The following is a 26,595-nucleotide window of genomic DNA, read 5'->3' as shown; positions in this document are numbered from 1 at the left end:
TCTCTTGTTCACATGATTTTGGGGTCGTATCTAGTAATCTATGCCAAATCTAAGGTTATGGAGATTTATCCCTGTGTTTTATTCCAAGAGGTCTGTTTCACCTCCTTCATTCAGATTGTTGATATAATTTTTGCATATGGTATGAGGTAGGGTATCTTGAATTTTGCAAGTCATTAAACTTCAAATATATATATGTGTGTGTGTGTGTATATATATATATATATATTTCATACCATAGGCAACAGTCAAAAAAAGGTTTTTTTTAAAAAGATTTATAATTTATTTTAGAGAAGAGAGAGAACCCAAGCAGACTCCATGCTGAACAGGAGGCCAATGAGGGACTGGATCTCATGACCCTGAGATCAGGACCTGAGCCAAAACCAAGAGTCTGATGCTCAACCGACTGTACCACCCAGGTGCCCCAGAAGAAGTTTTTAAAATAGGACATAAATCATATGTGCATCTTCTCATTTTTAGCTCAAACAAGAATAGAGACAACTATATAACAGTAACACAACAATTTTCAATGGTAGGAACATTTTATACTTAGGAAACGTTATAAGATCTTATTTTTACTTCCTAGGTTTATCTGCTGAGCTAAAGCAATGAGAAATAACTATAATTTTTACATAACTTCTTTGAAATCACATTAATATTCGAGTTACAGGAATGTTTACTAAGTAAATTACTGTGCTGTGAAGGAGCAGTACTTCTAAGTATATAACTGACAGGTGTGCACCCTTGAAAACAAAAACATCTGAAGAAGGGAAACAGGTTTCTGAAGTCTACTCAAGGGCACACTTGTCACAAGAGGTTTCCCAGCCATAATTAAGGTAATTCAGCTTGTTGCTCTATGGGAAGGCCTTCAGGTATATTATTACCACAAAACATTCATTGGACCACCCGAAGTCACACAGGAGTTCAGTAGAAAACCAAAGAAAATAAAACCCAGTACTTCTATACCCACAAGTATAGATCATTTAGCCCAAGTTGCTTGTTAGTTTCCAGAGGAACACTAGCCACAGCAAAGAAAAAAGTTCCCTAAAATCACTGTTGTTTTTCTAGTTGGTTGCCAGAGGACTGGGAGAGGGATTTGTGACTGGGACTGTCGTTAATGAGTATGGAGGTTATTTTGGGGGTAATGGAAATGTTCTGGAACTAGATAGATAGTTGTTGTAGGTGCACAACATAGTGAATATACTAAAACCAATGAATATACTTTAATCCTGCAAATTTTATGTTCTAAGAATTGAACCTCAATAAAAAAGAAAACACCAATTAACATATTAACAAGGCAAATAAAAATTAAAGATAACAACCTTGGTTTAGGTTTGAAAAATAAATGTAACAGTAGAGAAATATCTAATGCTTATGAAAATATGACCAAACTAACAAATGATAAATGACTTGCTAACAATAGCCAACAATCATCCCTAAGGAGTAAAAATAATGGGTCTTTTTGAAATTGCCATTTAGATTAAGGCCATCTACTGCCAAGTTTATTCACTTTCAAAAGATTTCTAAACCTGTTACTAGAGACCGAGGGACAGAGATAGCCTTCGTCTTCCCTTTACTTCTGAGGGATAAATGAATGTGGTATCATTCTGATGAGGGGGAAACACCCCAAACAAGACATATTAGGTTCTTTTCTACTCAATATCATTATCTCTCAAGTATTCAGCCCCAGAAAAAAACTCTTATTCTAAGAAACATATTTATTTTTATATTTAGCATTTCATAAAATCAAGAGCCTTTTAAGATCAATGATTACATACAACATAATAGCATTTTCTTTTTTCTTTGAAAAACCATCTCTAAATCATTAGTGTGGCATACACTAAGAAAACCACAGAAATCAAAGAAAAAGCAATAATAAATTGCCATTCTCTCTTAGAATTTATTCTGAGGCTAAAGGAAATCAACTGTGATTTCTTTTAAAGGATAATTTATTAAAACTTGGCTTTCCCATTATTTTCAAGGCCATTATACGGCTGTCTTTTGGCAAGTGGCAGAGCAGCAAGAGAGACAAAGCACAGGTACTGAGTATGTTGAAGGAAGATATCTGTTTATTAACATGTTGATATTCATTATCCCAGGCTAAGGTGTATAAAATTACTCGTGTGGTATCTGAAGTCATTAACAACCACAGGAAATAGAGGAGTTTCATGGAAGCATCAGAGTTCACTTGCAGAGAAATTCTTTGTGACTCACCAAGTAAAAAGGAATGTGAAGCTCAATAAGGCCAAGGCCTATCCGACTAATAAGCAAGGAGTTAAAAGATCCTAGCAGACACTGCTAGTTTCAATTTCCACTCACTGGGTTTCTTTATTTTTAGGAAGGCGATTCCAACTTAAAAGCTAAAAGGCACCAGCTAGATTTTTGAGTTCCTTTACACTCTAGATGATACTGGAAAACACACGCCAGCAAGCACAGGCAGGATATGGCAACACGATGAATGCTCTTGGTTGCACTGTGTTGCTAGATACCTCTCTCTTTCCCTATCAGTTAGCAAGACTTACTGATTTTGCCTTCCAAATAGCTCTCATATCCACCCTCTTCTTTCCATCCTTAGTGCCCAAACCCTAACTCAGATCTCTTCATTGCTCAGTTGGATTATCACAACATGCTTCCTGGGCGTCCCCTCATTACCATTCTCTCAGGTACTTTATATTACAGTGAGCTAAGCTATTGGTAATTTCCTAACAAATTTCTGCTCGTTCTACAGGTCTTAGTCCAACTGCTTTAGGGAAACACTAACAAAAAATGACAAACAGATGCCAATGCTGAGTAATTTGTAGTAGCAGTCAGTCTGCTAAGGGAGGCTTAGCAAAAAAAGCTTAGATTGGTAACATCAGCTATGAGCCAAGGAACAGGGCCTAGCAGATGCCAGATACCTGCTCTGGACTTAAACAGAATTTTACATTAATCATATTCTATTGACTTCAAAAGGAAAAGAAACAGATCTCCATTACAGATTATGCACAATGATGCCATTAAGAGAAAGATAAAAGATCAAGAGTCTCATAATAGGGAAGGTAAAAATTCCATCAGAAAACTACCTAATACAGCTAAAGAGTACAATAAAGAAGCAAATACGGAGTTAAGCTTATCAGCAGATGACTGAAAGAAAACTGAAATTGTCTAAGCGATTATTTACGTTATCTAAAATTGATTTATAAAAGATGAAAAAAGCACTCAAGATGTTTACAACCTACAAAAAAAGACAAATAGGAGGGACAATATTTGTAGCATTCTGAAGAACTAGATTCACAAAATGCTGGTTCTGCCATTTCTGGCAATGTGAGACCAAACATGTTACTTCATGTCTTGGAATCAATTTCCTTGTGTGTAAAAGAAAATATCTATTTCAAAGGTGAGCTGCATAAAGTAAGTATTAAACACAGTGCCTGGTACATAGTGAACATTCATTATAAAAACCATATGATAGGGGCATCTGGGTGGCTCAGTCGGTTAATGTCCAACTCTTGATTTTGGCTCAGGTCATGATCTTGGGGTAGTGAAATCAAGTCCTGCGTTGGGCTCTGCACTCAGCACGGAGTCTGCTTGTCCCTCTCCCTCTGTTCCTCCCCTGCTTGTGCTCTCTCTTGCTCTCTAAAATAAATAAAATCTTAAAAAACAAACAAACCCATAGGGAGTTTCTATAATGGAGTTACATATAAATCTATGAAAGAACATCCTCCTGGGAGAAGATCTTAAGGAGAAAGTAGTACTTGAGCTGAGATCAAAAGGATAAATTAAGTTTGCCTGGAAAACAAGTTAGTAGGAAGGCATTCCAGGCAGAAGATATAATATATGCAAAAACTCTGAGGAATGAAAAAGACAGAAGGTTCTGTGAATAGTGTAAAATATAAGCCAAATAGTAGTGTGCACAGGAGAGAATGTCATTAGATACGGCCAAAGAGAAGTGGCTAAACCATTAAGAGTGCTGAATATTATGACAGAGTTCGGATTTCTGAGTGAATGGGAACCACTAAATAATTCTGAAAGTGATGTAACAGTCACTTTTAAATCTCTGTGTTTAAAAGGTCATTCTTGTAGTAGTGAGGAGAAGGCAGTGGAAGGGTAAAACACTAAAAGCCAGGACACTAATTAGAAGGTTAAGTTTCAGGCAAGAAATGATAAAGGCCTGAATTAGGCCATGGCAGTAAGAATGAACAGAAGACAAATCTGAGAAATAAACAGGAAGAAAAACCAACAGAACCTGGCTATTGTTTGGGTGTGCACAGGAGGGCTTTGGGACGATGCCCAAATCATGGCTTACACTCAGAATGTTGGTGGTAACATGACCACATCATGCATTCAGTATGTACAAGAGGTGTGAGGAGAGAAGAGAATGAATCTGACTTTTGATATGTTGAGTTTGATTTGTTTATGTGACACCAGTTCAATAAGCAGTCAGCTAGATATAAATGGAGATGTTTATAACTTGGTATAAAGTCTAAGCTAGAGCTAGAGCTATGGGGAGTCAGTTTATAAAACTTTTTCTAGTAATAAACTGACAAGGTAACTTACTGAAGAGACTTCACACAAATATATTTGTTCAGTCACTCAGTGCTTGGAGCTAGGTAAATGGTAGTCAAAAAGGTGGACAGAGTTCTTATCTGCTTCTGAACCAGCAAACAACTAATGCAAGAGATCATAAAAAAACAGACAAAGTAGTTCTGCAGCCGGTACAGATGTGTTTCTTGCTCATTCATGTCATTTTTATCTACCCAGCTGCTAACCACCACGTGGCTTTCTGGTATTTTAATTTCATAAGGACAGACCTAAGAGAAATAGAGAAATAGATGGCTGATGTGCCTTCCAGGTTAGATATGAAACTTTTTCTGCAAAGGGCCGATGGTAAATATTTTAGGCTTCGCAGACCATACAGTCTCTATGAAATAAACTACTCAATTTGGCACTGTAGCATGACAGTAGTCATAGATCATATGTAAACAAACAGATGTGGCTGTGTTCCAATACAACTCTATTTACAAAAACAGGCAGTAAGCTGTAGTTTGCCAACTCCTCCTCGGATTAGTACTCTTAACAATGCAGACAGAAGAATGCCTAAGAAAAAAACCCCTAATACAGCTTTTGGCCACCGTAAAACTTGTACTTATCTCTTCAAATTGTATTGTTAGAAAAGCTATACTAGGGGTGCCTGCACGGCTCAGTCGGTTAAGCGTCTTGTCTTTGGCTCAGGTCATGATCTCAAGGTCCTGGGATCCAGCCCACAACAGGCTCTCTGCTCAGCGGGGAGTCTGCTCCCTCTTCCTCTGTGCTCAAGCTCTTTCTCTCTATCTCGTGCATGTGCTCTCTCTCAAATAAATAAAATCTTTAAGAAAGAAAAGCTATACTATAACTAGTAACTTTATATAAATAAATATAAATAAAGCTATTGTCAAATATTTACCAATTACTACCCAACGTCCATACTATATCTGGTATCATATAAAATGTCCATTCCTGGTGATTCAGATAAGAAAATAATTACAATGTTCCTTTTTAAAATAACTTAAGGATTTCTTTCTCATTGCCAAAAACAGAACTTCATTGTTTTTCAGGATATAAAATCAGAAAGACCAGGCTGGGTAACTTGGCTTTGTGTCCTTTGCAAAGTTACTTAACCTCAATTCATTTATTAATTCAACAAATAATTATTAAACCCTATGTGCCAAGCACTGTGACAGGCATGATGTATATCAAGGGTCAGCAAACTTTTTCTGAAAACAGCCAGATAAAACAGTTAGGCTTTGTGGGCCAAGAGCCTAAATCAAGTATATTTACAAAGGTACTTACGTATTAATAGAGAAAACACTTCTACAATTTTTACTGATAAAGTTTTAAATATAATAGCAATCCATTATATTAAATATGGTATATTATGTCATATCTCATGTTATATACTACGTATAATATATAATAATAATTGAGTTCAACTGTTTTATAATACAGGCGTATTAATAAGAAGAATGGAATTATTTTGGGGGAGGTGGATAACAGCGTGCTTAACTGGAATTCAAAGTACTCTCTCTCGAGGGGAGGAGCTAAGATGGTGGAGGAGTAGGGGACCGCTTTTTCAGAGGGTCCCCTGAGTTGAGCTGGATAGGTACCAGACCATTCTGAACACCCACGGAATCAGCCTGAGACGTGATAGAAGATACATCTGGATTTCTACAAATGAACATCACCGCTGAGTATTGAGGTACGAAGCAGGGAGCCGTGAATCCCCGCACAGATATCGGAAGATAAATGGAAGGGGAAGGGAGCCTCCGCGTTCGGGCGCCGGGAGCGGTAGCCATCTGCACTGGGGAGCGGGTGGACTCGTGGACCAGCACCCGCAGGAGAGCGGACTGAGACCGTGAGCCTGGGATCGCGCACGACCAGTCTGAAAACCGAAAACCGGAGCTCGTATTGCATGGTGCACTGGGTGTTATACGCAGCTAATGAATTATGGAACTTTACATCAAAAACCAGGGATGTACTGTATGGTGACTAACATAACATAATAAAAAATATTATTAAAAAAAAAACAAACAACAACAAAAAAACAAAGTACTCTCTTTCAATAAACTGATTATAAATGTTCTTTGTGAAAAAGCATTATTGGCTCATGAGCCTTACACAAACAGACAGGGGTGCCTAGGTGGCTCAGTTGGTTGAGCATCCAAATCTTGGTTTCAGCTCAAGTCATGGTCTTGGGGTCATGGTCTCGAGCCCTGTGTTGGGTTCCATGTTCACCATGGAGTCTGCTTGAGATCCTCTCCCTCTCTCTGTCCCTCTCCCTGCTCACTCTCTCTCTCAGATAAATTGATAGATATTGCAGTAATAGGTAGCAGGACATAATCTGAGGACTTCTGATGTACATAACAGTGTATAAGGCATGTAGGATTGGTCTAGTTCTCATGAATTCTGGTAAGGGAAAGAGATTTTTATAGAAGCAAATACAATTTTCTCATCTGCAAAATGGGGGTATCAATATATGGATCTACCCTGCAAGGGCTGGGTGAGAATTCACATACGCACAAAGGTGCTTCCTCCTCTCCTTATTTATAAAGGACAGTAATTAGAAGAATAACAATGTAAAGCAGCCAACCAAGACAATACAGCTTTCATTCCCTACATCATTAGGGAAAAGATGCCTCCATGTTGAGCACATCTTGATTTGTCCTCCTGTTTCACATAAAGTCCCCTATTTTTACCTTCAGAATTTAATTAATAACCTACCAACCCAGGAAATACTTTTACAGTTTTTGTGGTATGGTAGCTTCAATTAACTAAGTTACCATAATAGTTATCTTTTATAGACCTTAAAAATTAGGTGACAAATTTAAGCTTCAACAGTATCTTACTTAGGTATTTTATTATCTGCAATACTTTTACTCTTGAAGCCAATATGTCAGACATTGGGTGCATTTCATAAATAATTTCATTAAATTCTCACAATTCCGCAAGATAAATGGTAGTTTCTCAGTTCTATGAGATCATATTTTCTCAGTTTTATAGATTAATCAACCTTGGTTCAGACAAGTGAGAATGTTTCCTGAGATCAACAATACTAACAAAGAATAGGAGCCCAGATTTTCTAACACCAAAACTCTCTTTCCAGCTAACCTTTCTGATTTAGTATCAACTTCAGTAAATTTGTTTAATGTTTAGCATCAAGTTAGGTTTAAGGTAAATAATTAAGTGTACTGATTTAAGAATTTCATGATTCTATTTATGGGTTTTACAGAAAAGAGGACATTTTTTAATAAAAATGAAAGAGGCAAAATACTTCGGCAAGCAATTTTTGGAAACTTCTAATCCTTGTTGAGTTTCCTCATTAGATTATAAAACCCTCAATAATATAATCAATCTTTATTGGTTTTCTACTGCTGCATAATAGAACACCACAAATTTAGCATCTTAGAAAAAAACCCACTTATCTCCCAGTGTCTGTGGGTCTGAAGTCCTATACAGCCTGGCTTGACTGGGTCCTCTGTTTATGGTCTCATAAAACTGATATCAAGCTCCTTTTTGGTAGCTCTGAGCAAAAACCTATTTCCAAACTCATTCGGATTACTGGCAGATTTAATTTCCTTCTCATGCTTTCCATGTAACCCTCTACCCTCCTCCAGAAGGGTAAACGTGCTGAGTCCTTCTCATGCTTTGAGTATTCCTGCCTTCTGCCTGCCTCTTCTCCTGTTACAGGCTCATGTAATTTACATGGGCCTATTTGGATAGTCCAGGATAATTATGCTAATTTAAGGTCAACTGATTAATAAATTTAATTACATCCATAAAGCCCCTTTTCCCATATAACATATGCATGAATATAACACCAAGGTATGAAGGCACAAGGGTCAAACTTTTGCCTACTATACAAGCCATATCCGCTGTTGCAAATGCCTTCCATCAAAATTACTGAGTGGACTATTTCTCTAAGTATGCTTTCATGCTGAACGTTTCCTACCTCATAACTTACAATCTTTCACATTATTTTCCTAAGCATTACTGGTTGAAGTAAGGAAAGAGATCAGTGCTTTTCTATTTTTTATCGGTCATAATCTTTACCACAAACACTGAAAAGATGAAAAATTTTAAATATATTTGCATACCCCAAAACTACTTTATTCTAGATACCACACTGCACTTAAAGCATTTACATTCTGCCTGCATTATATCTGACCTACTTTGCTTTGCTGCCTTTACTGAACTCCAGACTCAAGAACATCATATCTTATACATCCCCTTGTGCCCTACTGAGTCCCTTACAGAGTAGGCCATCAAAAAATCTTTACTGAACAGCCCGATGAAAATGGGCTAGCATTAGCAGCTGTGGGCTCTTAGCTAACTACATTTATGATTATATTCTGTGTTTAAATGAATTATTTTAAGGCATCTTTCAGCTTTTCTATTAGATTACTCTGCTCCATCTGCTACTCATGCAGTGCTTCAGGGGTCAGAGAAAAGAGCCAGCAAAAGAAACCAAGCAAAGCTGAGAGAGATTTAAAAACATTCAACTCTGTGAAAGAATGATAAAAAATAGGTTTGGTAAAAAAGAACTGAAGAATATCCACTGGATTTTATAACATGGCAAGGCTTCTTTGACAAGGTGTTTTTGGTGGCACAGTGGAGGCAGAGGCCCACTGGGGAGGATTCAGTGGTAAGTAAAAAGTGAATATGGCATATGTGGGCAATTATGGAGAAGCTTGATTATAATAAAATGAACTTATATTTTTGGTTCAGTGTTACTATTTTCAAACAATATGTTAGTCAAAAGTTTTCAAATGGACATTAAGTTTCAATGGATTTCAAAGAACAGTATGGAAGTAGATGTTGTTATCATGACAACAACCATGATGGTGTGGAATTTCACATTACATTAAAATCTAAGTTATCCCCTGAACTGGAATAGTAAGGGGGAAATTACAGCAGTTTTTCCTTCTAACATTTTTATTTTGGAACTACCCAAATACCAAAACCTAGGCCATAAGATGAGTAAACAGGGTTGTTTTTCCTGCTAAGGGAGTTGAAACATACATTCAAAATAAAATAAATCGTTTATTTACTTGAGAAATGTAAGCAAAATACTGGTGAAACTGACAATGTGCATTTCCATAAATTTTGTTTATCAAAGTGCTTTCACAACTATCATTACTACCTGATAATCTCCAAAATTCAGATTTGGGGTGTTCTTCTTTCTCAATATTCTTTCATGTTTGTTTGTTTTATTTTTTTTTAATTTAAGTAATCTCTACACCCCACGTGGTACTCAAACTCATGACCCCAATATTATTTTAAGTTCTAATTAGAAATTAATCACGGAAATACTAAATTAATTTATCCAGGATCAAAAACTTAATTAACAGCAAAGCTAGAACTCCTGATTCTTTTTCTTTTTTTAAGATTTTATTTATTTATTTCAAAGAGAGAGAGAGAAAGAGACTGTGAGTGTGCATGGGGGGGAGGGCAGAAGGAGAAGAGAAGCCCAAGCAGACTCCACACTGAGCACTGTGCCCGATGCCAGGCTTGACCCCAGGACTCCGAGATCACAACCTGAGCTGAAACCAAGAGTCAGATGCCCAAACAACAACGCCACCTAGATTGCCCTAGGACCGTTGATTCTTAATCCAACACTTTTGTTTTGTTTTTAAAGATTTTATTTATTTGACAGAGATAGAGACAGCCAGCGAAAGAGGGAACACAAGCAGGGGGAGTGGGAGAGGAAAGAGGCAGGCTCATAGCGGAGGAGCCTGATGTGGGTCTCGATCCCAGAACGCCAGGATCACGCCCTGAGCCGAAGGCAGACGCTTAACCGCTGTGCCACCCAGGCACCCCTCTTAATCCAACACTTTTGAGCCTCAATCAAGAAGTTACTACAATTAGAATCCACAATATTTTACAAAAACATACTATAATATAATCAAAGCTTTAATGACCCCAGCAAATCCTTATGCAAATGGTAATAGCTAACATGCTTGCATCACTTAAGGTTCTACAACAATATTACTAACAAGTTAAGATAAATCTGGGACCCCAGGAGAGATAGATTATAAGGATGATTCTCATCTCACAAAACAAATGTGCTCCTGGAAAGTTACATTTGAACGCAATTTTAATAAATTCTTATGTTGAAGGAACTCTGTAATTAATGAGAACAGTTGTTTTCAACTCCCCTTCCATTTTTATTGATCAGCACAACCACTTCCAGAAGATATTTCATAGGATGTTATAAAATGAACTGTGTCCCTTCAAAATTTATATCTTGAAGGCCTAACCCTCAATGTGTCTGTATTTGGAGATAAGGCCTTTAGGGAGACAATTAAGTTTAAATAAGGTTATAAGAGTGGGGCTCTGTAAGACTGGTGTCTTTGAGACCAGAGACCCCAAGTCCTCTCCCTGCAGCGAACACACAGGAGAAAAGGCCAGGTGAGGGCACAGTGATTACAAGGACTAGCATAAAGTAGAAAGCGAGCACTTACCAAATTTGCCAACACCTTGATCTTGGAATTCTAGCCCAAAGAAATGTGAGAAAATAGATTTCTGTTGTTTAAGCCACATAGGCTGTGGTATTTTGTTATGGTAGTCCCAGCAGACTAATAATACGTGGGTTCAGAAGCATTTCTGGGGAAACCTTAGGGTTTCACGAAAAACAACTTGAAAACTGTTGAGCTAAAGAAATTTCTTATACTGCAAATAACCATAATCTAATTAATGTTTTATGTGCATTTAACACATAATTCTCAAAGCAAACTAAGATTAAAAGCATCTGTGTACTTGTTCCATAATCACAAAGCAGGACTTATTTATACATTGAAACTAAATTTTAAATGTCAAATCATGGGGTGCTTGGGTGGCTCAGTCAGTTTAGCAGCCAACTCTTGGATTTGGCTCAGGTCACGACCTTGGGGTCATGGGATCTTGGGGCTCCTTGCAGAGTCTGCTAAAGGTTCTCTCCCTCTTCCTCTCCCTCCGCCCTGCTCCTTCCCCCAGCTCGTGCACATAGGCGTGCTCTCTCTTTCTGGAATAAATAAAATCTTTATATGTCAAATCATAGCAACTACGATAAAAATCCAAGTCAACAAATCAATGGTTAAAATAGATTGGTGTAACTGATGATCAGTAAGACACTGACGCTCCTCAAATGGTCTATAAAAGCTAATTGCTTAGGGTTGTGAAATAAAACTAATTGGCTTTTAGTTTTAGGCAACATGTACAGAAGTGCTTTACAAATTAAGAGACTACATATATGTTCACTGTTATAATGATAAAATGGGGACAGATTTTAAATTTCAGGAAAAGTTCTACCCAAATGAAGTTAGCAAATATATGAAAGGAACTAATGAACCACAAAAGCGTTAATTCTGAGTGGTAGGAATATGGACATTATAATATTCCTGGTTTTAAGCTATGCGCTTTACATTTTTTTAATATTAAAAATAAAAAGAGGTTGTGGGAAACATTTCTCCCAACCTCATTTCCTTAGAAATATAAGGTCCTCCAAACTGAGGAAATCCCAGAGCTATGTCTAATCTCAAGTAACTATAACCCAGTCCAAGGAGGCATGTGAAACATAATTTTAGGCGGTATAGTACCAGTCAGCCTTAGCCTTTCTAACCTAGACCTTCAGGACACCTAAATTAGCATCAATGGGATTCTTCAAAATAAGTATTTTAAAATTCTGCTGGCATCAAAGAAAACTTAAAATATCTATGAAATTACTCTTAGAAGAATCTAAAATAATAGGCACTGAAAACTGGTATCTGATAAAACTGCATTTTTGAACATGTTTGAGCACCTACCATTAATATTAGAAAAACATGCATACCTTTTGAACCTCACAGAACTTGCGTCTTAGTGTGGGGGTGAATGGAATGGAAACAAGGGGGGTACATGCAGGAAGATAAATGGACAATTATAAAACAAACAGTGTATACTATTTCACATACTCTAGCCAGGTACTATATGGCCCACAAAGAAATGACTTATGGAGGATAACTACAAAATACTAAGGAAACACTGAGTAAGACACATACACAGGGCTTTCTGCAAGGTAAATGTTCACTCATTCATGCATTTACTGACTTAACAAATACTGAGCAACAGCTAAGTGCGACGCACTGGTTTAGATATAGAAAATGTAATAGGAAATGATAAAAAATTCTTGCCCTCACAGAGCTTTAATTCTACTGGAGACAGACTTCAAAAGTAAAACTGGTGATTTTAGAGAGTAATAACTACCAGGAAGGAAATAAAGCATGGTGATATATCAAGAGAGTGGTAGAAGACTCAAGGGCAAGGCCTACTTTAAACAGTCGTTCAAAGGACCAAAGAGCCAGAAACAGCATGCCCTTCTGGAAACCAAAAATAGTTCTGTAAGGCAGAATATAGTACATACTGATGACATCAAGAAAGAGAATAGCAAGGAAAGAACCCAGAGGAGAAAGTGGGAGCCATCACATCAACAACTATGTTGCCATGTTAAGAAACATATTTTCTATTCAGAAGACAACAAGGACTCCTACATAACGGACTTAAAGCAAAGGAAAAAGATCACTCTGATTTTCACTTTATCACTGTAATTGTGTTAAGTGGATTAGACACAGGGAAACCAACCTGGAGTTTCCTGTAATAATCCAAGTAAGAGAGAAGGGCAGCAACTAGGGCAGAGACAGCAAGGGTTGCACAGACTGAACTGAAAGAGATTAAGGAGGCTAAATCAGGATGGGGTGACTGGGTGACGGATATTAGGGAGGATATGTGTTGTAATGAGCACTGGATATTACATAAGACTGATGAATCACAGCCCTGTACCCCTGAAACAAATAAAACATTGTGTTAATTAATTGAATTTAAATGAAAAAAAAATTTTAAAGGCTAAATCAATCAAGATGTGGTAATATAATATACTAAATGTGAAGGATAAAACAAAAAAACCAAAAAACCCACAAAAAACCAAAATGACCATCAGGTTTGTTTAAATGACCAAAAAGACAATGATACCATTTACCAAGCCAAGGAACAATAAAACCCTAGGTTACAAAAAACTACAGTAGACCCCTGATCAATGCAGGCATCAGACATGCCAATCCCATACACAGTTAAAAAACTGCACGTAGGGGAGCCTGGGTGGCACAGCAGTTAAGCGTCTGCCTTCGGCTCAGGGCGTGATCCCGGCGTTATGGGATTGAGCCCCACGTCAGGCTCCTCTGCTGTGAGCCTGCTTCTTCCTCTCCCACTCCCCTGTTGTGTTCCCTCTCTCGCTGGCTGTCTCTATCTCTGTCGAATAAATAAATAAATAAAATCTTTAAAAAAAAAATCTGCATGTAACTTTTGACACCCTTAAATCTTAAATACTAACAGCCTACTACTGACCAGAAGCTTTACATATAACATGAAAAGTCGATTAACACACGTTTACATTACATGTATTATATACTATATTCTTAAATAGAGAAAAAAAATGTTACAAAAATCATAAGGAAGTAAAGATACACTTACAGTACTATATTGTATTTATTTTAAAAATTCTGCATGTAAATGGACAGGTGTACAAACCCATATTTTTCAAGGGTCAACTATACTACAAATTTAAGACCAAATCTACTCAAGTTCTGGTTCTCTATTACTAACGTGGATACATTGCTAAGAATAAGTATTCCTCTTTGGGTCTTAATATCTTCATCTGTTGCCATTCTGACTTTCTGAACTTGGGCTACTGCTGGCCACAGTCTGCAGTCATGTCTGTGCTGACACCACTGCTGCTGAGGGGCCTGACAGGCCTAACCCGACAGCTCCTGTTGCTGTGTGCCCAGATAGATTCCAAACTGCCATGGGAGCAGCTTGGGACCATGGATGTCACCACTGGGCTCACCTCCTGTTTCCTGTGCTTCTTCTTGTCATCAGGCTGGGTCCTGCCACATCTGGAGACCTACAAGAAGCAGGAGTGAAGGGGGCTGCTGTGATCTGACCACCCCTGGCCTGTCCTGATCATGTCTGCTACATTCCTGGCCAGACTTCCCTGGATCATGTCCTTCAACTACAGTGACCTCTTCTGCCCTCATGACCTCTCGATTTCTCCTCAGTGACATCCTGGGACCAAATATATTGTTTTCTAAGGCCCTGCTCGGTAGGACCCCCCTTGTAACAATAAAGTCTATTTAAACCTTGAAAAAAATATATCTTCATCTGTTAAATCAAGAGTCCTGAGAGTAAGAAGTCAGGATTTAGTTTGGGAAATGAGGAGTCAAGAATGATACTTAGGGGGCGCCTGGGTGGTGCAGTCGTTAAGCGTCTGCCTTCGGCTCAGGGCGTGATCCCAGCATTATAGGATCGAGCCCCACATCAGGCTCCTCTGCTATGAGCCTGGTTCTTCCTCTCCCACTCCCCCTGCTTGTGTTCCCTCTCTCGCTGGCTTTCTCTATCTCTGTCAAATAAATAAATAAAATCTTTTTTTAAAAAAAAATAAATAAATAATTGAGTTGCACTGCTTTAAAAAAAAAAAAAAAGAATGATACTTAGATTTCTGGTTTGGGTAAGCAGGTGGGGGTGCTAGTGCTATTTAACCAACGGTATCAGTCAGGGTATTCTAGATTATCCTGCACTTAAGAAGAACCCTAAATCTCAACCGTTCACAACAGTGGTTGGCAAACTATGGCCCACACACTGAATGCTTGTTTTTGTAAATGAAGTTTTATTATAACACAGCCATATCCATTTATTTAGGAATTGTCTGTAGCTGTCATGGAGACTACAAAGAACAAAAGTCTAAAATATCTAGTACCTGACCCTTTAAGAAATAGTGTGCTGATCCCTCAGTTATGGCAACAAAAGTTTATTTCTGGCCTATACTATACGTTGATGAAAGGTTAGCAGTGGCTTTGTAACCTATCATTTTCACCCCAAAATGGGCAGCAATGACTTAAAAAAAAAATTCTGCATACAAGTCATCATAGCAAAGGGAACAGAGAACATGGAGAATATCCACTGCTCTTGAAGCTTCTGCTGGGGGGTTGGGAGGAGGAAGCTTCTGCCCAAAAGTATAACATTATCACTTTTCCTTGCATTTCACTGACTAAAAACAAGTCACATGGCCATGCCTGAACTCACTAGCAGGGGGATATATACTCTTCCCAGAGGGGGGAAAACAAATCTTGTTTAGTGGCCCCAAACAAATCTGCTCCCCCTGACCCATTTTCCAGAGTTTATGACACTAAGGAAGGGTTGATACTCTCTAACCTCCTTTACAAATAGATACGATCATGTGACTGTGCTTTCCCTAATAGAACAGAAGTGAAGTATGCAAATTCTGCCTCACTTCTTAAAAAAAGAAAATTGTTTACCCTATACTTTCTTTCCCCTTCCTGCAGCTTGAAGCACATTCTACAACAAAGAAAAGCAAAATACCCTATGTTGGAACAATAAAATGTAAAGAGTCTGGATCTCTGAATAACCTCACTAAACACAGTTGTTCTAGGGGTAGATGTCAGACTGTTTAATAGAGACAAATTTATTCCTTATTTACCCAAATATATTTTGGAGTCTCTTACAGCAATTTAGTCTCTACCTAATGTTGATTCATCAGCATTTTTTCAATGAAGATGTTCAATATGTAGTTGAGTATACCAGCCTTTGAACTAAGATTCAGGATGAAAAAAAAGTCATTAACACATGGGGTTTTAAAGTCATGGGAATAGGTAAGAATACCCAAGGAGAATATATAAAATGATACTAGAGGAAGTTCTAGAACAAACCTCTGTAGTATAAAAAGTTCTTTCAAGAACTTAGACAAAAAGAAAGATCTGGGAAAGGAGACTTAAAGGGGTGAAAAGGAAAATCAGAAAACTACCGTAGGAAAGAAGCTAAAAGAAAAGAGTGTTATGAGGGAAGATCAGAGAAATTAAAAAGATATGGAATAAAAAGTATCACTTTTTATGGATTCAGTTCCCATTGCTCTCTACCCCCAGCTTTGGGTATGAGCCAAATCCAATAACTTTATGCTAACTAACAGAATATGGAAAAAGTGATAGTACGTTCTGGCTAAGATTTGGTTACAAAAAGATCATGACTTTTGTCTTAGGCCCTCTCTCTCATCCACTGGCTCTGGTGCAATGTGGTAAGCAGCCCTATGGAGAAGCAATGCCCTATGTAACTGCCAATGCTCTGAGGTGCCCTGTGGACAAACCATGACAAGAAACTGAATACTGTCAAAGCCATGTTATTGAGATTAGAAGGGGTTCTCCCCCAGTTCAGCCTTCAGATGAGACTGCATGCCAGGCTGCCAGCTTGACTGCAGCCTAATGAGAAACTGAGCCAGAGGTATCCACTAGGTCCCATTCAAATTCCTAACACACAAAAACTGCAAGAGAATAAATGTTTGATGTTCATTTTTTGTTTCGTTTTGTTTTTTAAGACTTTATTTATTTATTTGTCAGAGAGAGAGGGAGCAAGTACACACAAGCAGGGGGAGCCAGCAGGCACAGGGAGAAGCAGGCAACCCTCTGAGCAAGAAGCCCGATGTGGGACTCGATCTCAGGACCCTGGAATCACGACCTGAGCCAAAGGTAGATGCTTAACCAACTGAGCCACCCAGGCGTCCCACATTTTTTGTTTTTTAAAGACTTTTTATTTATTGATTTGACAGAGAGGTAGAGAGAGAGACAGAGCACAAGCAGGGGAGCAGGCAAGGGAGAAGAAGGCTCCCCACCAAGCCGGGAGCCCTATTTGGGGCTCAATCCCAGGACCCTGTGAACATGACCCGACTGACTTATTTCACTTAGCATACTTTCTAGCTCCATCCATGTTGTTGCAAATGGCAAGATTTCATTCATTTTTATGGCTAAATAATATTCCATTGTGTGTATCCACATTCATGCGCACACACACACACACACACACACACACACACCACCCTTTTATCCATTTATCTATCAATGGACACTTGGGCTGCTTCTGTATCTTGACTATTGTAAATAATGCTGCTATAAACATAGAGGTACATGTATCCCTTTTAATTAGTATTTTAATATTCTTTGTAAATACCCAGGGGATCAGTTGCTGGATCATACAGTAGTTTTATTTTTAACTTTGTAAGGAACCTACATACTATTTTCGACAGTGGCTGCACCAGATTGCATTTCCACCAACAGTGCAAGAGGGCTCTTTTTTCTTCGCATCCTCACCAATGCCTGTTGGTTCTTGTGTTGTTGATTTTAGACATTCTGACAGGTGTGAGGTGATATTTCATTGTAATTTTGGTTTGCATTTCCCTGATAATAAGTGATGATTAACATCTTTTCATGTGTCTGTTGGCCATCTGTATTTCTTCTATGGAGAAATGCCTGTTGCCCATTTTTAATTGGGTTGTTTATTTTTGGATGTTCAATTTTTATAAGTTCCTTATATATTTTGGGTACTAACCCTTTATCAGATATGTCATTTGCAAATATCATCGCCCATTCCACAGGTTGTCTTTCAGTTTTATCCACTGTGTCCTTCACTGTGTGGAAGCTTCTTATTTTGATGAAGTTCCAACAGTTTATTTTTGCTTCTGTTTCCCTTGCTTTGGGACACATATCTAGAAAAAAAGTTGCTGTGGCCCATGTCAAAGAGGTTACTGTGTTCTCTTCTACATTACTATGGTTTCAGGTCTCACATTTAGTTATTTAATCCATTTTTTAATTTATTCTCGTGGCTGGTGTAAGAAAGTGATCCAATTTCATTCTTTGCATGTTGCTGTCCAGTTTTCCCAACGCCATTTGTTGAAGAGACCGTCTTTTTTTTTTTTTTTTTAAGATTTTATTTTATTTATTTGACAGAGAGAGAGACAGCCAGTGAGAGAGGGAACAAGCAGGGGGAGTGGGAGAGGAAGAAGCAGGCTCCCAGCAGAGCAGGGAGCCCGACGCAGGGCTCGATCCCAAGACCCTGGGATCGTGACCTGAGCCAAAGGCAGACGCTTAGCGACTGAGCCACCCAGGCGCCCCATGAAGAGACCGTCTTTTTCCCACTGGATATTCTTTCCTACTTTGTCAAAGGTTAATTGACCATATAGCTGTGGGTTCATATCTGGGTTTTCTATTCTGTTTCATTGATCTGTGTGTCTATTTTAGAGCTAGTACCATACTGTTTTGATTACTACAGCTTTGTAATATAACTTGAAATCAGGAATTGAGATGCCTCCAGCTTTGCTTTTCTTTTTAATTATTGCCTTGGTTAGTCAAGATCTTTTGTGGTTTCATACAAATTTCACATCTGTTTATTCTAGTTCTGCGAAAAATGCTGTTGGTATTTTGGTACAGATTACATTAAAGGTGTAGACTGTTTTGGATACTTTAGACATTTTAACAATATCTGTTCTTCCAATCCATGAGCCTGGAATGTCTTTCCATTTCTGTATCATCTTCGATTTCTTTCATCAGTGTTTTAAAGTTTTCAGAGTACAGGTATTTTACCTCTTTGGTTAGGTTTATTCCTAGGTATACTACTATTTTTGGTACAACTGGAAAATGGGATTGTTTTTTAATTTCTCTTTCTACTGCTTCATTATTGGTATGTAAAATTGCAACAGATTTCTGTACATTGATTTTGTATCCTGAAAATGTATGGAATTCGTTTATCAGCTCTAGCAGTTTTTTGGTGTAAGTTTACAGGTTTTCTACATATAGTATCATGTCATCTGCAAATAATGGAAGTTTGACTTCTTTCTAAACCAATCTGGATTCCTTTTATTTCTATTTGTTGTCTGATTGCTGTAGCTAGGACTTCCAGCACTATGTTGAATAAAAGTGGTGAGAGTGGAAATCTGTGCATTGTTCCTGACCTTAGGGGAAAAGCTCACAGTTTTTCCCCACTGAGGACGGTGTTAGCTAGGGTTCTTTCACATATGGCCTTTATTATGTTGAGGTATGTTCCCTCTAAAATTCTGTGGAAGGTTTCTATAATGAATGGATATTGTATTTCTCAAATGCTTTTTCTGTGTCTATTGAAATGACAATATGGTTTTTATCCTTTGTTTTATGGTTTTTATCCTTTCTCTTACTGGTGTAATGTATCATGTTGATTGATTAGCAAATACTGAACCACACTGGCAACCCAGGAATAAATCCCACTAGATCATGGTGAATTTTTTTTTTTTTTTAGCATATTGTTGAATTTGGTTTCCTAATATTTTATTGAGGATTTTTGTGTCTATGTTCATCAGGGATATTGGCCTGTAGTTCTCTTTTTTAGCAGTGTCTTTATCTGGTTTTGGTATCAGGATAATGGTGGCCTCACAGAATGAATTTGGAAGTTTTCCTTCCTTTTCTATTTTTTTGGAATAGTTTGAGAAAAATAGGTATTAACTCTTCCTGAAATGTTTGGCAGAATTCGCCTGTGAAGCCATCTGGTCCTGGACTTTGTTTGTTGGGAGGTTTTTGATTACTGATTCCATCTCATTGCTGGTAACTGGTCTGTTCAAAATTTGTTTTTCTACCTGTTTCAGTTTTGGTAGTTTACATGTTTCTAGGAACTTAGCCATTTCCCCTAGGTTGTCCAGTTTGTTGGCATATAGTTTTTCATAATATTCTCTTATAATTGTTTGTAAATCTATGGTGTTGACCATTATTTCTCCTCTCACCTTTATGATTTTGAATCCTTTCTTTTTTTCTTGATAAGTCTGGCGAGAGGTTTATCAATCATTGATTTGTTTTCAAAGATCCAGCTCCCGGTTTCATTAATCTGTTCCTTTGGTTTTTTAGTTTCTATATCAATTCTTTCTGCTCTAACCTTTATTATTTCCTTCCTTCTACTGGTTTTAGGTTTCATTTGTTGTTCTTTTGTCTAGCTCTCTTAAGTGTAAGGTTAGGTTGTTTGAGTTTTTTCTTGCTTCTTAACATAGATCTATACCGTTATAAACGTTCCGCTTAGAACCTCTTTTGCTGCAACCTACAGTTTTCGGACCATTGTGTTTCCATTTTCATTTGTTTCAATGTACTTTTTAACTTCTTTTACTTCCTGGTTGACCCATTCATTGTTTAAGAGCATGTTATTTAACGTCCATGTATTTGTGATCTTTCCAGATTTTTTCTCCTGGTTTCTCATTTCATAGCATTGTGGTCAGAGAAGACGCATGGTATGACTTCAATCTTCTTCAAGTTGTTGAGACTGGTTTTATCTCTATTCCGAAGAACGATCAGCGCACACTCGAAAAGAATGTGCATTCTGATGTTTTAGGATAGAATGTTCTGAATGTATCTGATAAATCCATCTCCTCTAGTGTGTCATTCAAAGGCACTGTTTCCTTGCTGATGTTCTGTTTGGATGACCTGTCGATTGATGTAAGTGGGGTGTTAAAGTCTCCTAGTATTACTGTATTACTATTGATTAGTTCCTTAGGTCTGTTAACTTTTTATGTATTTGGGTGCTCCTATGTGGGGTGCAAAAGTATTTACAATTATACCTTCTTGTTGGATTGTGCCTTCTTTATATCATGTCCTTCTTTATGTCTTGTTACAAAGACTGTTTTAAAGTTTGTTTTGTCTGATATAAATATTGCTATTCAGGCTTTCTTTTGGCATTCATCTGCATGATAGATGTTTCTCCATTACCTCACTTTCAATCTGTAGGTGTCTTTTGGTGTAAAATGAGTCTCTTGTAGGCAGCATATAGATGGGACTTGTTTTTTAATCCATCCTGTCACCTTATGACTTTTCACTGGACTATTAAATTCATTTAAATTAGAAGCAATTAGCGATAGATATGGCCATTTTATTGCTTTTTTTGTGGTTGTTTCCAAAGATTTTCTCTGATCCTTTCTTGTCTTTCACATTTTGCTGGTTTTCTTTAGTGATATATTTGGTTTTCTTTTTCTTCATTCTTTGTAGGTTTATTAGTGGTTTCTGATATATGGTTACCATTAGGTTTCTCTACAACCTCTGTACATATAGGTGCCTACATTAAGCTGATGGTCATTTAAGTTTGAACCCACTTTTTTCTTCTCTCCTCCCTAGATTTTAGGTGCATGTTGCTTTTTTTTTTTTTAAGTGGGCTCCATGCCCAGCGTGCAGCCCAAGGTGGGTCTTGAACTCATGACCCTGAGAATAAGACCTGAGCTGAGATCAAGAGTCAGATGCTTAACTGACTGAGCCACCCATTTGTAGGTATATATTATTATATTTTATAATTTTTTGTGAGCATCCTGACTTATTTTTTTACAGAAATATTCATTTTCACTGTTTTTGTTTCTCCCCTTTCCATTCAAAGAGTCCCCTTTAATATTTCTCACAGGGCTGATTTAGTGGTCATGAACTCCTTTACTTTTTTTTTACGATTTTTTTTTTATTTTTAGGGGAGGGGGGGCATGTGTGTCGGGGGGAGGGGAAGAGGGAGAAGCAGAGCCCCATGCGGGACTTGATCCCAGAACCCTGGGATCACGACCTGAGCCAAAGGCAGACACTTAACTCACTGAGACACCCAGGCACCCATGAACTCCTTTACTTTTTATTTGTCTGAGAAACTCTTCATCTCTCCTTCTATTTTGAATGACAGCCTTGCTGGATAGAGTATTCTTGGATGCAGATTTTTCCAATTCAGCACTTTGAATGAATATATCATGCCACTCCCTTCTGACTTGCAAAGACTCTGCTGAAAAAACTCCTGCTAGCCTTATGGGTTTTCCCTTGTAAGTTACTGCCTACCTTTGTCTTGCTGCATTTAAGATTTTTTCTTCATCACTATACTTGACAAATTTAATTACAATATGTCTTGGTTTGGGACTGCTTTTGTTGATTTTGATGGAATTCTCTGTGCCTCCTGGATCTTGATGCTGTTTCCTTCCCCAGATTAGGGAAGTTTTCATCTGTCATTTCTTCAAATAAATTTTCTGCCCTCTTTTTTCTCTCTCCTTCTCTGGGATTCCTATAATATGAATGTTATTATGCTTGATAAGTCACTGAGTTTCCTAAGTCTATTCTTTTATATAATTCTTTTTTCTCTCTTCTGTTCAGTTTGATTACTTTCCATCACTTTGTCTTCTAGGTCACTAATTTCTTCCTCTGCTTCTTCCATCCTGCTATGCATTCCATCAAGCATGTTTCTGACTTCATTTTTTAAGCCCTTTATCTCTTCTATGTTATCCCATATCTCTATGTTAGGGGTCTCACTCATGTCTTCCACTCTTTTCTCAAGTCCAGTAAGTATCACTGTGATAACTGCTTTAAATTCTCTATTAGGCATATTACTTATACCTGTTTTGTATCTCTGGCCATGTCTTGTCCTGTTCTTTCATTTGGGATAAATTACTCTGTCTCCTTATTTTGTCTGCCTCCCTGTGTCTGTTTCTGAGTGTTAAGAAAGTCAGCTATGGGGCGCCTGGGTGGCACAGCGGTTAAGCGTCTGCCTTCGGCTCAGGGCGTGATCCCGGCGTTATGGGATCGAGCCCCACATCAGGCTCTTCTGCTATGAGCCTGCTTCGTCCTCTCCCACTCCCCCTGCTTGTGTTCCCTCTCTCGCTGGCTGTCTCTATCTCTGTCGAATAAATAAATAAAATCTTAAAAAAAAAAAAAAAGAAAGAAAGTCAGCTATGTCTTCTGCTCTTTAAAGTAGTGACTTTACGAAGAGGAGGTCCTGGAGTACCCTGCAGTGCAATATCCCCTATTCACCAGAAAATGGCACTTTAGGAAAATATCTTACATGTGTTCCTTACTTACTGATATCATTTTCATAACTAATAATGCTGAGCATATTTTAATATGTTAATTGGATATTATGGTATTCCATTTTGTTAAGCACTTTATCAAATTTTGATTTCCAACAAAAGCAGGACTTGAGATGAGTTCAAACAGTTTATCTGGAAAGTGATCCAAGGAAGACCTCAAGGAGCAAATATACAAATCCAAACAATCACAGGACTTCTTTCATATTAGTGACCAGCCACAATATCAATCTGGAGTACTCTGCTTCTTTCTTTTGTATCTCTTTGCCCTCTTCATACCACGGCCAGTTTCAGACTGCACCTAGAAAACTTCAACCAACGGACACCAGGGAGAACATGGCTTGGGATGTGCTGAGCATTAGGCACAACTCAGAGAATGGCAGACTTGATATTCATTGTGTTCACCAGAAAGGTTCTGAGGTCATTTGTCATGAAAGGAACACACAACTAATACAAAGCAGAAAAGGAAGGATGGGTGAAAGCTAAAGGGAAATAAAGAATTAAGGAAGAGTTTATTGTTCTTTAATAAAATAGCAGAGACTTCAGCATTCAGAAAGGGTAAGGGAAAAATATCTATCTGTACTTAGGTGTGTGTTGTGCATAAATTTTATTTATAGGGCAGCAAAAGTCTTAAACATCAGAAATCTCAGAAAAGACAGTAAATATAAATATGAAATTAGCAAACCTCGCTAAATTCCTAAGTAGAAAAATTATTTTTTAATATTGAAGGACCTTTTATACAACCATACACACACATATACATCTACACACATGTTAAGTAAGGCCATAAAACAAGTGTCAACAAAATTAACTGGATCAAAATCACACAAAGTATGTTCTACATAATAGTCTGAAATTAGAAACTAGTAACAGGAAAAGGAATTGGCAAAATTTACATGTTTGTAGAAATTAAACAACATACAACTAAATAATAGGTCAAAGAAGAAACCACAAGAGAAATGGGAAAACAGTTGAGATGAAAGAAAATTAAATATAACATACCAATTGATGGAATGAAGCTAAAGCAAGGAGTAAAGATGGAATATAACAGCTGAAAATGTCTATGTTAAATAGAAGAGGAAGATCACAAATCAATAACCTAAACTTCCACCTTAATACCAGAAAAGAGCAAACTAAACTCAATGGAAATGAAAAGAAAATAGAAAAACAACAGGGAAATTCAATAAAAACCATAAAGTGGTTTTTAAAAGATCAACAGAATTGATAAACCTATAGCTATGCTGACCAAGAAAAAAAAGAACACACAGAACTAGTAAAATAAGGAAAGATGGGATATTACAACTATTTATACATAAATAAGATTACAAATGAATACTATGAACAATTAAATGCCAATAAGCTAGATAAGCTAGATAAAATGAACAATTTCCTAGGGAGACACAAGCTACTGAAATTGACTCAAGCAGAAATACAAATCTGAACTTAGAAAAGAGACTGAGTAAACAAACAAAAACAAAAATTCCAACAAAGAAAATCCCAAGCCCAGATGGCTTCACTGCTAGATTCTAATAAATGTTTAAAGAATTAACATTAATACTTCATGAACACTTACCAAAAATAGAGGAAATAATTTGCAACTAATTCTATGAGGCCACAGACATCTAAAGAAAACAACACATCAGTACCCCTTATGAATATAGACACAAAAATCCTCAATAATAAATAAGCAAACCAAATCTAGCAACATATAAAAAGGTTTATGAACCATGACCAAATGAGATTGACTACAGGACTACAGTTTCAACATATGAAAATTAATCAAAGTAATACACCATGTTAATAAAGGGGAAAAAAGCTTACCTCAATAGATGCAGAAAAAACATCTGACAAAATCTAACACCTTTCATGATAAAAATACTCAACATACTAGGAAGAGATCTTTCTCAACCTGATAAAGAACATCTGTGAAAACCACAAATCTAGTATCATACTAAATCTTAAAATATTGAAAAACTTCTCCTAGGATCACAAACGTGACGTCTGCTCTCATCATTTCTACACAACAGTGTACCAGAGGTTCTAGTGAGAGCAATTATGCCAGAAAATGTAATAAAGGATCTCCAGATTGCAAGAGAGGAAGGAAAACTATCTAGATTTGCAGATGACATCATCTTATATATAGAAGATCTTAAAAATACACAATAAAACTATTTGAGCTAATTATCAAGTTTAGCAAAGTTGCAAGATACAAGATTAATATACAGAAATCAGTTGTAATTCTAACATTAGCAATGAATGATCCAAAAATGAAATTAAGAAAACAATTACATTTATAACAGCACCAAAACGAAGAAAATACTAAGGAATTGAACAACTTAAGTGTAAAACTGTACTCAGTAAACTATAAAATGTTCCTGAAAGGAATTATAGACCTAAATATTTTTACAGACATCCTATTTTCTTGGATCAGAAGATTTATTTTTGTTAAGAGGCCAATACTCCCCAAATTTATCTACAGATTATACCTAACCCTTTCTAAATCACAGCTAGCATTTTTGCAGAAATAAACAAGTTGATATTCAAACTCATTAAGAAAATGCATGGGAAGCAAAACAGCCAAAACAATCTTGAAAAAGAACAATTTCAAAATTTATCACAAAGCTATAGTAATCAAGACAGTATGGTTCTGGCATAAATGATGACATATAATAAGACAACAGAGGGATGCCTGGGTGGCTCAGTCAGTTAAGCACCAGCCTTCAGCTCAGGTCATGATCCCAGGGTCCTGGAGTTGAGCCCTGCATCGGGAACCTGCTTCTCCCTCTCCCTCTGTCATTCCCCCAACTTGTGCTCTCTGGCTCTCTCCATCTTTCTGTCAAATAAATAAATAAAATCCTAAAAAAAAGACGATAGAATAAAGACTTCAGAAATAAACTGTTATCTTTATGGTCAACTGACTTTCTACAAGGATGTCAAGGTAATCAAATATGGGAAAGAATGGTCTTTTCAAAAATGGTAATGCAACAACTGGGTATCCACATCCAAAGAATGTAGCTGAACCCCTATCTTATAGACTATACAAAAATTAACTTAAAAGAGATCATAGATCTAAACATAAAATCTAAACGTACAGAACTGTTAGTATAGATTATAGAATTATATCTTCATGATCTTGGGTTGGGCAATAGCTTCTTAGTTAGACACCAAAGCCCTAGCCACAAAAGAAAAAAAATATATTGGATTTCATCAAAATTAAAACTTTCGTGCATGAAGAACATTATGTAGAAAGTAAAAAGACAAAACACAAAACAGGAGAAAATGTATGCAAAATCATGTACCTGGTGAGGGTCTAGTATGCACAATATATAAAGAGCTCTTACAACTCAAGAACAAAAAGACAAACAACCAACTAAACAATGGAGGATAGGAGTAGGCATTTTTCCACATTTTCT

At 37.2% G+C, this 26,595-nt stretch overlaps 1 protein-coding gene across 3 annotated transcripts in view; it reads right to left on the bottom strand.

Moving 5' to 3' along the window:
- Positions 1–26,595, bottom strand: part of RSF1 (remodeling and spacing factor 1) — a 143,943-nt gene that overhangs the window by 73,635 nt on the left and 43,713 nt on the right. For 2 of the 3 annotated variants that reach the window (XM_034666286.1, XM_034666285.1), the window contains exon 3: positions 14,366–14,422. The exons of the other annotated variant lie outside the window; for it this stretch is intronic. In XM_034666286.1, the coding sequence (XP_034522177.1) occupies positions 14,366–14,422 (57 nt within the window). The remainder of the gene's footprint in view (positions 1–14,365; positions 14,423–26,595) is intronic. 3 annotated transcript variants of the gene reach the window in all.

The sequence above is a fragment of the Ailuropoda melanoleuca genome, chromosome 8 (assembly GCF_002007445.2).
Source record: "Ailuropoda melanoleuca isolate Jingjing chromosome 8, ASM200744v2, whole genome shotgun sequence".
NCBI lineage: Eukaryota > Metazoa > Chordata > Mammalia > Carnivora > Ursidae > Ailuropoda > Ailuropoda melanoleuca.
The sequence above is the reverse complement of the archived record's forward strand: the minus strand, read 5'-3'. Positions and strand labels throughout refer to the sequence as shown.